General features: G+C 26.4%; 1 protein-coding gene across 5 annotated transcripts in view; it reads right to left on the bottom strand.

Moving 5' to 3' along the window:
• Positions 1-12,786, bottom strand: part of LOC147812596 (pre-mRNA 3' end processing protein WDR33-like) — a 612,260-nt gene extending 599,474 nt beyond the window's left edge. For 2 of the 5 annotated variants that reach the window (XR_015433458.1, XM_087162466.1), the window contains exon 1: positions 639-715. Coding sequence is in view for 3 of the 5 variants with exons in the window: in XM_087162468.1 (XP_087018594.1) it covers positions 2,004-2,035; positions 8,628-8,733; positions 8,807-8,836 (168 nt within the window). In the remaining 2 variants the exon portion in view is untranslated. Of the gene's footprint in view, positions 1-638; positions 716-1,919; positions 2,036-8,627; positions 8,734-8,806; positions 9,732-9,794; positions 10,132-12,652 lie in introns of those variants that run through there. The other 3 variants (XM_087162468.1, XM_087162467.1, XM_087162469.1) reach the window with 3 other exon arrangements.
• Positions 12,787-13,668: the final 882 nt, after the last annotated feature.

Raw genomic sequence — 13,668 nt, 5'->3', positions numbered from 1 at the left:
TTATAATTTAACTTTTAAAATATTATAATTTTTTTTTTAAATGTAGTAAATAATTTTTACGGAATAAATATCACTTCATAGATTGGTGGGTATTTTCCTAACGTCTACTTTCTTTTATTATTAATAAAACCTTCGGAAGGTTAAGATAAAATAAAAGAAAAAATATATTTAGCAACCGAAACAAAGAATCAAGCATATATTTAAGACTGGCTTCTCAATTTTTTGGGTGCCAAAAATCAGTTACAAATTACTTCAGATTAGCCTCATTTATTTAAGCTAATATGAAACATGATAATATAAATTCTGTAAAAATATGTTTTTACATAAGTAAAGCAAAAACATGAACACCAACATTTTCATTTTGAAGAGATTAAACAGTTAAAAATATTAACCCCAAATAACCTAATATTAAAAACTTTATGTGCATATATATTTAATAAATTCCTGATGGATTTTTCGACATTCCATTACAAAATTTACATGGGATCCAAAAATTAATTGGATGAAACAATATATTCTGCACTTTGAAACATAACATCTAGTTAATTTTAGCACTGGTTTCATGAATTTACTATTAAAGTATCATTAATATAATCAGTTCAAATAAAATAACAAATAAAAAGAATTAACATTCATACCTAATAAAGTATCCTCAGGTTCTGAACCATGTGTAATCAGAGTTTTTGTAAACAATTTAAACAAAAGTGTAAAACCAAATTATCTAAAATAATAATATAAAACATTTAAATGCACATAGAATAAAATATATAAATTTTTAGTGTACTATAATGCAACAATTTCATAAATATGAGTAAATGTAATATTTTTACTTTTTAACTGTTTACGCATATTTTTTTTTTTAAAGTTATATAGCTGCAAGAATTAGAGAAGCAATTATAAGAAGATTTTGTGTATTTTTGTTTATAACATAGAAAGGAAATTTTATAGTAGCTAGGGATTTCCTCTTCTTGTTTCAAATCAAGCCAGAAAAATAGGAAATTGGAGCATACTGAAATTTTATAAACATCATATGCAAATACAATTTTATTTCAAGCTAGAAGAAACACATTTTTATTTGTTCAAGTAAAATATTTTAAATCGGTCGCTTCAAAAATGTATTATCAGACTAAGACTTTATTGAATAAGAATTAAGTAAAATTGAAATACATAACAATCCATTTTTAATTAGAGAATTTTTAAATAAAAAAATGTTACGACGATGGGGCACATTTTATAACTCATATTGCTTCCTTCAGTGGAAACTAAAAAAAGTTGATTTTAAAGATGTCATACAAACAAAATATGCTACTCACAAGACATAAGTTTCATCAAATATTTCAACAAAAAGCAAACACCTTTTAAATGCTTTTTAAGAAATCAAAAAATTTTCTTAAGCACTATATACATTAACAAAATGCAAATAATTTTCAAAGACTTTACATGATCATGATAAAATAACTAGTTTCTGACAAAGAACTCTTTTCTTGATTATATGAGCCATTATAAAATGATCGATAGATTTTTCAGCTTGATTTCAGAGGGTAAAAAAGAAGCCTGAAATGGAGAATATCTTGCAAAATGCAGCAGAGTTGCACATGCAAGTGCAATAATCTCACCGAACCCAGCTCACAACATGCACAGAGTTGGCAACTAAGGTAAACATGCTTGATATTTATCTTTTTGTAATAACTAGATTTAAGTAGAAATAAAACATGAATACTTATAAAACTTGTTATGATTAATTTTCACTTTTTAGAAACAATTGCAAATAAGGTATTGCTCAAGAAATTGACAACAGAGTCCCAGATCTGCTTCTAATCAAAAATAAACATTTATATTCGATACATTTTTTGACACTTTAATATCTAACAACTGAAGGTATGTAAAATAGTAAGAACTAAGAAATAAATAAACACTACCTGACATTTTTGTAAACACAGGTAGATGACAGCTTTCATTCAAAAAGTAATATTCTTATTATGACGAGAAGCTCTCGTAAATTATTAAGTGACTCGGAATCTGAGATTAAACCTCCCTAAAAACATTAGAAAAGGAATATTAATGTTACATTTTGTTATAAGACTCTTCAATATAAAACCACATTTTCAAAAACCCTAATAAAAACAGACACATTCTTTCCCTGCTGTGTTCATCTGGTGACATACAATAATTAGAAACAAGAAAATAAACAATGAAAATAATTTTGATACTATAATTACAAAAAACGGCTCCCACATGTTTAATCTACTGTTTTACCTTAACTATATGGAAATGATATATTTTATGACTGTGGTGTAAATGGCAAATATAAAGTACAAATTTTTATAACTCTATAAATAACTAAGGTTTTCAGAATAAAACATTTAAATTTTTAAGGAAACTGAATTTAGTTTACTATTGTTTACACAAACCAATTTTTATAAATCGAGTTTAAGAATCAACTAGGCTGGGATAGCCTGGATGGCAGGGACCTCACATTTGTAAGTCCAACCAGCCAGTGTAGTAAATGGTGACTGGTGCATGTTAAACATGTCAGGTCACAAAGTTCTCCTTAACAAATCAATACCTCTGGGGTACTGAATTAGAGATTCTGTGGTTCAGGTCAAAATTCTGCAAACAAATGAATGGGTTCGCCCTGTAAGCGGATGAGGCAGAATTATTGGCCAAAGATGGAAAACAAGAACAATTGCACCAGCTCTGTCTCAATGGCCGACAACAACAAGAATCAACTATATTTGGACAACAGGAGAAATTTAAGAACATTGATTTATAACGGAGGTAATATAAAATGGTATAATAATATCAATTTTAGCAAAACATTAAACAGTATATTGTATTAAATTCATAATATTGAGTTCCATAATAATATCAACTATAGCAGTAATGTTAATTACACAAATTTAAGTTGTTTGGACTGTTAAATTATTTGAAACACTTTAAAAAGTGAATAATATATTGCAGTTCAATTTCGAAGAAAAGCACAGTACTGCTCAAATTTAAATTATAATTTTAAGCAGTGAGAAGTTATCAACTGAAATAAAATTAGTTCGAAACAATTCAAAAATGAAAACAAATCTTCAGTGTAGTTGACATATTAACACATTAGAAACATTTATTATTTTCTCTCACAAAATCATTCATCAATTAATATGGATATTAGATTATCTGAATCATGCCCACCTGATATAAGACCATTAAAAGTTATGAAGAAAAATAAATAAAAGGTACAATTTTTAAAAAATAAAATTATTTTAAACAGCCACGGTGGCTCAGGAGATAGAACAAACACCTCTTTATGAGGTGGTGCGGGTTTGAATCCCAGGGGTAGCTGATGATTACGAATTACACACCAGGCTCGCACAGCCCACAGTGCGGATGTAAAATATTCTCAGTAGTAGACAAATCATTGTTAGAGCTTCGGTGACAAAGATAATTGCAAAAATCTAAAGTGACATTCTAAAACCGGGCATAAGTGTGGAAGATCTCGAAGAATTACTCAGGTTGAGGGCTTAATCAAAATCTATGACACTGAAGAGGAATTTAAATGCATAGAAGAGTACAAAGAAAAAAATAACTAGAACAAAATTTAGAACATTAAGAATTTAAACAAAGAACTTGATTCAAATAATTCCTCTCAGGAAGCTAACATTTCTCTAAATAGTCCTAATCAGAGTGACATTTAAACCGTTGAATAGGAATGCATAAAGTTACCTAAATTAACTATTCCTAAGTGCTGAATGGTTAAATTTTCGGAATTGTTTCAATTCTTCAATTAATGAGAACCTCAATTAATATAAGTGGTCATCATTTTTTAGAAAACATGATGACTGGTGCATCATGTTTAAGGCACTGTAAAAAATTTATATATTTCAGAATTTATAAAAAAATTAATTAATATTACAAATGATCACAATATAAACTAATTGTGAAGTACGAATTAAAAGTTTAAAAATAATATACAGTTTATCTTCTCCTTTATGCACTTATAAATTGCGTGTTTCCCTGAGCAAGGCACAAACAATTTCTCCTTAAAAGTTTTGCATCACTGGTAGGACTGGGCGATATTAGAAATTATATATCGTGATATATCGTCAGTTTTGCATCGCGATATAGCGATGTATCGCGATATAGTATTTTTGAATTTCATTTACTTTAAGGCACAGAAAGTCAGATTTCTATCAAGACTTCATACGCATATTGATTTAAATCAATTTATAAATTTGAAAATATATATGTTTTGCTAAAGAAAGATATTAAATAAATTGACTAAGATGTACAAATCTTACTTAAAATATTTATTGAAAAAATGTGTGTAGATACAGAATGAAATATTTGCACTTCTTTATCGTTTATAAGGTATAAGCAGTCTTAATTTAAGTTAACCCCTAAAACACCCTTAATGAAGAAAAAAAAATTGTTATTAAACAAAAGCTGATTTTAAAATTTCAAAATATATTTTAATTAAAATAAAAGTTAGATTGACTAAAAGCCGAAGTTTAAAATTAAAAATGTTCGAATTTTAAACTAAAAAGTAAACATAAGATTTGTAATAATTTCAAATTTTCGTTCTCTGAAAGATTTCTCAGTTTAAAAATAAAAAGGGAATTTTATAAAGATATCTAGCTGAAATTATTGAAAGAAAATTTAAAAAATTAAAAAAAAAAGTTTGTTAAGAAATTCATTATACACTAAAACAAAGTGTTAAAAATATTTTTTTTTTTTAAAAAAAAGAAACTTTTTTTAACAAATCAATATTTGCTTGTACTATTATGCGTAAATAATTACAGAATTATTAAGTTCGATCGCAATGTTCAAATTCTTAATGAAGAAGTAAACACAAGTTTTGTTATATTTTCTAAAAATGATCACGCAAATAACAAAAGATTTCTTAGTTTAAAAATAAAAAAATAAATAAAAGTGAAATTTATCAATATATTTACCTAACTGCATAGGAACAAAATTTAAAAAATAAGTTCGTTAAAAAATTATTTGTATGCTTAAAACAAAGAGCTAAATAAATTTTAGAAAAAAAATGCTTCTTAAACACTATTTTTATTATTATTTCATATAAATAATTAAATTAAATTAAATAATGACCGAATTATGAACGAAAAAAAAAGTAAGGCAAAGTTTCTTAATTAAATTCTTAAAAATAAAAACAAAAGAATTGTGATATTCGGTAATATATTTAGCTAATTAACTAATAATATAAAACGAAAATTAAAAAAAATAATGATTTTACTCTCTAATAAAACGAAGTAGTAATTGATAAAAAAAAAAAAAAGAAATGAATAAAATTCGCAAACTTTTCAAATTCTTTTGAACAAATAAAGTTTATTGACTTATGTCCAAAAAATAAGTTTTGTTTTAACTTTATTTCTAAAAATAAAAACAACTCAAGATTTATAAATTTAAAATCAGTAATAGAAGCCCATTAAATTATTAGAAGTTTTATCCGAAAGGTTTTTAATAAATTAAAAGAAAGTAAAAAAATAACCTAACAAATTTATTTACTTTGTAATTTAATTCCTTATGGGTGCCTTAAATTAGATTTCCGATAATTTTCACATTTAAAAATATAAAAAAAGTTTTGTCAGAAAATAAATAAAAAACCTACCTAATTAATGAAGAAACTTTTCTTTATAAATTCTTTTCAATAATAGATTGCGTTCAGAACAAGGTTACGACGGCGATCACGAAGTTAATCCCATCGAAAATAATCTACAAGAAACGATTTCAAATCGCGAAGGTGCGAAAACGAACATGTGATATAACGATATAAGGTCTCAAAAGTGATTCTGATTCTACCGCTCATCAGTCAAGGCCGTCTCAACATAACGAAACAATATCGTCTTCCACAGCGCGAGTTGGCATCGGAACGTAAGAGAAAGTCCTTGCGTGTATCGCTATATCGTTATATCGTCTTCTTCACTCGACGGCTTAAATCAGATTTCTAATGTATCGCTTGGAATGAAAGTTGCTGTATCGGTTTGCCGATATAGGCGTTAAATCGATATGTCGCGATATATCGATTTATAGCCCAGTCCTAATCACTGGTTTATACAAATACAGCTCATAAAGATACTGTAAAAATTATTAAAAAAAATTTAAAAAACTATGGAGCATTGTAAAATTGTCTTAAATTGTTTTTAATTCATAATTTTATTTTTTTAAATTTAATTTTTTATTTAAAAAATTATAAATTTTATAAGAAAAAAAAGGTATGCAAGTACTCCTTGAAAAAATTTTGCTTTTTAGTCCTGCATTTAGATAAAAATTATTAAATATCTTATAAAATGCATAAATGTCATTCTTTAACAGAGAGCTTTAACTTGGGTTCCCTTGACTTAACAGTTTATCTTTAAGTAATATACGAGGTGATTGTGTAGCAGTATGACAAAGAATGGTAGTGAAGTGTGACAATTTCTGACAAAGAGAAAGAGGAAGTTGAAAATATTAATAAAAAAGTGAAATATCAATAATGAACATTGATTGCATGTAGGAATAAAAAGCAACATATGTGAATATAAATTTTATGATAAACTAAATTTTAATTCATAAGAAATGGATAAGAGAGATATATCACAAAAAATTAGAGAACAACTATTATTTTACCTGTAAAATAGCTTCAAAATTAAAAGTTAATCCACTGCATAAAGTAAATTCACCGCTAGATGCACCAGTCTTCCACCTTTAGGTGTCCACTACAATTTAGGATATTCTTTATTACAAGCGCATAATTAATTATAAAGTAAGTGATGTCACAATATACCTACACACACACTGTACATTTACCTATGCCGTGCAAGGTATCTCTATGTATTTACATATTGTATACTTAGAATAGCCTCCCTCCATTAACAAATTTATTTTTTTTATCAACTGTTTTAGATATAAAATCAAAAATTGCAGTTTTTAAAAATTTTATAATATTGATTAAAAAAAATTTAGATAAATTTTAATATATTTCGTATTTGTAACATCAGTCACAAGGGCTTTTCTTTTTATTTGCCATTTTCTATAGGTCATTTCCTTATTTTTTTCAAATGCTTCCAGTTAGTTTAAAGCTTTCTCTAGATTAAATCTCAAAAAACCTTCCCATTAATGCATATGGAAGGAGGAGCATTTCAAAATAAAAATAAGACATATTACTCAATGTCCTTCCTATGTAATTTTTCAATGAAAAAATTTAAAAAATAAGAAAACGTATCAAAATGTAATACCAGTCACCATAGAATTGCCCATTTATGTACATACAATAATATGCATAGGTATTTGTGTGTACAATGTATTTACATAACTATGTTTGCACATATATCCTTAAAAGTATCCATTTAATATACCTAACAATAGCATTCATTTTAATATGCAATATATGCATTGTGTAGAAAAGTAATCAATTACCAACAATCCTGATTAAAATGTAATTAAACTTACGTGAAATTAGGATTGCATTACTGAAATTATTGTATTTTATAATTACTTGTATTAAAGATAATTGGTTATAATAAGTTTATAATTACTGAGAGTTATGATTTCTCCTAAACTCAAATTATGATAACATGAAGTGCTGATTACTTGAAATTATAGATTTTGATTACTTGTAATTGTGATCATCTGTAACCACTTTTTGTTATGATTATAAGCAATGATTACTGCCTGTAATGAGAAATTGTGACAATATTTTATTACTTGATTACAAATAGTTGATAAACATTTAATTATAATCTGTTATTAGTTACATTCATTTCTAATCAATTACTATAAACATCATGCAAGTTTCCATGAATATGACAAAATATTTGCAATTTGCTTCTCTCATTCAAACATTTAGTCAGAAAAATTAGTTAAGCCTGATAAATGTATTATCATGATGAGTGTATTAAGACTGATGAATGTATGAAATCATTAGTTCAAAATATGCATAATGAAAGATGAATAACAACTAAATTTACATATAAATTATCATTCAAAATAAATTTAATCTGACTAAATTTTCTTTGAGTGATATCAGTGGCGTAGTTTTGGGGGACAAAACCCCCGCCAAAGTTATATATACATTACTTGATTAATGAAAAATTGAACGGTAAGAAGGGGGTAAATATGAAAAAGTTTTCATTATTCATTTTTTATAATTTAAACGTTTAGAATATATGTTAGAAGGAGATAACCCTCCTCGAACATACATTAAAACTACGTACACTGAGTGATCTCTGTAATAAATGCAGAAGAAAGTTATACGAAAATCACAAAAAGAAACTTTTTAAAAGAATCAAATAAAGAAATGTTTTAAAAGATTTAAATAAAGAAACTTTTTTAAAAAAATTAACTGAAGAAACTTGTCACAAAAATCAAATAAAGCTAAAAAAAAATAAAATAAATCAGAAATATAAACTTTAATTTCACATAGTGAGAAAATGTTTTAGACAATATGTAATTTAAAAAGTAGAAAACACACAGACTTTTCTGTAACCTGATATTTTGTACTCAATTTTGATTTCTGAAATTTCATACTCTAAATTAAAATCTGTGAGAACAGAAATGTAGAGTAGCATTCCTGATAAAATTACATATTTCCTCCTTAAAACTACGCTTACAATATCAAAAGTTTATTGCAAATAACTTACTGCCACACAAAATATAGGGACATCTCATTTTGTTAGTTGATGTACGCACAAATTTTGTGGTGACTGCATTTATGGGGTTGTCAGGCATACTCAGTGGTGGTGTCATCTGAGAAGTAGAAATAATTCAGCAACAAAAAATAGAAAAAAAGTTATAAACGATAGTTTGAAGGAATAAATACCTCTGTATAATATGCCGCATCAGGTTGCATTACTCTTCGATCTCTGTAGTCTCTCTGCCATACTCGAGCCTTAAAAAGATATACATAATAAAGTAATCATTTAAAAAAAAAATAGATGTAAACATTTTTTTAAAAATTAAAGATTCCCTTCTGTTTTTTTTTTCTTGTTTTTGTTTTGTTTAAATAACAATGTTATTTATTTTAATAAAGAAATTTTTCCTTTCCAAATATCTTTCAAAAGAAATATTTATAAACATTGCAAAATTAGAATTTTATTCTATATCAACAGCTCTGTGTATACCTAAATTGCGTGTTTTATAAACATTATTTAGAAGGTCATCATGCTTGGAAGAAAAATTTCACACAAATTAAATAAAGATTTCAAGAGATCAAATTAGATAAATTTGAAAATTGAAGAGTCAATGCAAATTAAGTTTATTTTAAAATGAAATCTTTGACAGTAATCTATCAGAAATTAAGTAAATTTCCCTGAAATATTTAATAAAGATATAAGTTGTAAAAAAAAGCTCAGTTACAGGGTTGTAATAAAAAAGAATTTTTTTAGAAACACAAAGTTAACAACTCTGGATAACTAACTAGCAGACAGACATATGTGTCTTTTTTAATTTTCAGGATCTAATTCAAGATTCTTTATATCTTTTCCTGATTTATTGCTCATGGCAAATCTTATGTGTGTGATCTGGTAATAATAAGTATTAAGAAAAAGAAAATCCCAGCAAATAAATTCTGCAAAATTTAGAAAATATTTTATCTAAAAAAAAGGAAAAGAAAACTGTAGGTCAGATTGTGCAAAACCAACAACCATCGGAATATAGAAGTAACAAGAAAATGTAACAGAACTCTAATAATCTATAAATTAGGCAATATTAAATTGTAACAGACTTCTAATTTAATACAACTTATACTGACATAAAGTTGAGATTAAATATCTTAAAAATTAAAAATTTTCTTCAAAAAATATTTTTACTTTAAGAACCAGTGCATATATGCCAGTAAATAAAAGCCATCATTATCTTATTCCAATTTTAAGGTTATATATATACTATATAAATATTGGATCACCGAGTCACATAATTAGGTCTATATTTCCCATCAATTAGTTCATAATAACTTTTATCAAAAATATTTTTATCTCATCCATAACTTTAAATACTTCATTCTGAGTTTTTGTTCTTTCTGGCAGGCACTCTCAATGGTGGCTGATGTGGACTGCTTTTTCATGTCATGAACTGTAATTCGATTGCACCACCCATAAATGACTAGAGAAGGTAATCAATTGCAGCCATTCGTGGACATCGTGTAGCCTAAGCAACAATGAAGAAAAAAATAACATTAGTTTAAAAAATCCTTAATTGAATATTAAAAGAGCAACAGATTTGCAAATGGTAAAAATGTAAATTTTAAATAACAAAAAAAAATTGTGTAAATAAACTTATCAATAATTATAACACACAATTACTCAATGATTTTATATAGAACTTAATTTCATTACTAGAATATCAATTGTTTTTAACCAAATTTTTGAAGGAGTTTGTCCATTTGTTTTTTGGATAAATAAACAATGCTAAAAATCCCTTTAATTCCATTTATTTGATTGAAAATGATATTTTATTAATGTTTTTAATTTTAGAATTCCATGCAATTAGTTTATTTATATTAAATTTAAAATCATTCCCTTTATCGTAGAAGTCAACATTACAGATATACTTCTTTTTTAATACTTTATCTAAAAAACTAAAATTAATACAGGGTTCCCACTCTTTCAACAAAGCAAAAATTAAGCACTTTTGAGGACTTTCTTTTTGAAAAAATTAAGTACTGTTTTGAAAAATTAAGGACTTTAAAAATAGTATGATTGTTTTTCATCGAATATACCTTCCCAAAAAAAATCAAAAAAATACTAAAAAACAATTTTATGTCAAAAACATTATTATGTATAATGTAAGCACGGATATAATTGTATTAATTAACAGGGCTTGCCAAAGAATCACCGGGAAATTTTTGGAAAACTGGGTGGTTTTTTTTTTTTTTTTTTTTTTTTTTAAATTTCTAGATTGTTAAAAAATGTTATTCAGATGGTAAAAGATAACATATGAAACTAATCTGCATTCCATTGAAATTGAATTGTAAAATTAAGTGCAGAAATTAAGATTTGCAATTTTTTTTATGTATATTAAAAAAAAATGAGTAAATAAAGAAATTTGTCTAAAACATTGAAAAAATTAATTCAACAAGTTTTTATATTTCACTACTACAAGACCCATAGCCAAATTTTTCAACAAAAAAATATCACCTTTTAAGTACTTTTAAAGCGCTCAAAAAATATTTTTAAGCATGATATACATTGACAAAATGCAAAATAATTTTCAAAGACTTTACATGATCGTGAAAAAATAACTAGTTTCTGACAAAGAACTCTTTTTTTGATTATATTAGTCATTATAAAATAATCAAGAGATTTATTGGTTCTATAACAGAGGGTGGAAAATGAAGCCTTGTAATATATCATAAAGTAAGATTAATTCCTCAGAGTAAATATTCCTTAACGAAATTGTATAATTTCGAAAATTAAATATATTAAATCAAAAATAATTCTATAAACATATTTAATATTAAAAGTGCAAAAATAAGTTAGCTAGAAGTGACAAAAAAATTAGATGTATTGTATCAATTCGAACAAATTAAATGTTTTACATTGTCAAGATAATTATTAATTAGAATTTCCTAAAAATCAAAATTGCAATTATGCATATTTTTATAATTATAATAAGAACTTAAAAGAACATTTTTCAGTTTAGGAAGAGGAATGCTATAATAACAACATTATATACTAAATAAAAAAATAAAAGAAAAGAACCGAAGTGAAGCATCACTGGCTACGGTCAGTGTGCGGGTGGGTGATCACTTGGATCAGTCTGCGTAGGGACCGAGGGTGTGCGATATTGGTCCTCGCTAAAGTATGCTACCGTAAAGTGCTCGACTTCGCGCGCAGGTCGTCGGGCTACCGAAGCGGGGCTGCCATCCCCTCCGCAGAGGATCAAAATTGTGATGGCATGTCTTCGGATCATCCTCCGGGATGTTTCCCAGACCGTCGCCAATAGCCCATTGTGCAGGAACTCTTTACTTGGCCACTGATTTATTTTCATACAACACTGCGACCAACAATCTTAGGAATTTTAATTGAACGATGCATTTAAAATATAACATAAAACATTGTGTAAAATTTAAAAAAATAAGCACTGAAAAACTATTAATATTTGAACTATCGGTAGTTTTAAGCAATGCAGATGCAGAAATAATTACATTTTCCACACAAGGTAATGAAAAAAAATCCAATTCGAATGTGCTTAAAATTTCAAAAGTAATTGATAAATACTAGTAAAATATTTTTCTGAAATTATTTAAAAAGGCTTTGAACAAAGAAAGAATCATCTTCCAATATAAAACGATGCGTGAAAATTGTAATAGAATTTTTTTTTTCATCTCACAAACAAAAATTTGTAAATTAATATTAAATTTGGTAAATAACTAAAACTACTTTTTAATTCTTCGAAAATATATTCTGATTCGATGCAAAACAAAAGGGATGCAAAGAATACAATTAACAATTAGCGGCTCAAGGTCTCAAATTAACAAAATTGTTGGACCGCATTGTTAAAATTGTGATTATTCCTTATAATTTGAGTCAAAAATTCGTTGTAAAAAAGACATATAAAACAAGCCATCACCTAAATACAATTCATTTAATATATTTCAACAAATAGACCTATAAATCTTAATTAATAATCTTCAATAATTATTTGAATAAATTACAAGCACTCTTACCTAGCAATAAAAGGCAACTTCAGAAATAGGCGATTAACATATCCTAAAACATCTTCCTCACTCCTGGACGTTTAAAAACAAGCCAACAAATTTCTGCTAGTGTGTATGGCAATTTTTAATTACACCATCACAAAAGCATAAATTACCGAGCTTGTATGCAATTTAACTTCATAAATTCTTTGAGTTTACATCCATAAACAGCAGTTATGTCTATAATAAAATAAGTTCAAAAAAACATTTCACTAACAAAAAACTTAATATTTAAATCAAGTTTAAAAAAAAAAAAAAAAAAAAAAAAAAAGGAAGTACAAAAAGTTGACTTTAAGAATATTCCTTTATCAGTACTTGTCCCCACCAACAACGATCACCAAGAACCCAAAGGGTATAACTACATCTTTCAATCTAATTGATATAATATAGTTGTTGGTTAACATAGAATAAGATAATTCACGAAATATATATAGATTTTTTTATTAGGTGAATCCAATTAACTAAATAGGAAAAAAAGTTCAATTCCTACATAAATATTTGCTAGACAAACATACTTTTAAGATCTCATAATTCAAAGACATAAAACTTTCAAAGTTCTCGCACAAAATTTAAAAACTAATTTTATAAAACATTATGTCAAAATAATTCATATATTCAAGTTCAACTGAATTATGTACTACAATAGATATAAATCTTTTAACACTAACTCTACAGTAAAAATTATTTAAAAAAAAATTTTATAGAGAAATTTTAACACAAAGTCAGTATTTTTGGAGAGATTTCCGTATCGCAGTAGCAGAATGATAGCTAAATCTTGGCAACTTCTGGGCAGTGGCCCACAAGAAGCGAAAACAAAAACATCACAGAAAGGGAGAAACTCAAAAGGTATAACTCGTAGCCACCCCTGGGCAAACACCTACATGTTTATTAGCAAAAATTTGTAAGTTTAAAAGTTATTTGGCACCTTAGCGATAGTAGTTGGCATGACAGATCACGATACGGAAATATTCCCATATTTTTAATAA

The sequence above is a fragment of the Parasteatoda tepidariorum genome, chromosome 4 (genome assembly GCF_982258835.1).
Source record: "Parasteatoda tepidariorum strain Cologne lab strain chromosome 4, Ptep-v5.0, whole genome shotgun sequence".
In the NCBI taxonomy this organism is placed as follows: Eukaryota; Metazoa; Arthropoda; class Arachnida; order Araneae; family Theridiidae; genus Parasteatoda; species Parasteatoda tepidariorum.
This window is presented reverse-complemented; position numbering and strand designations above follow the sequence as displayed.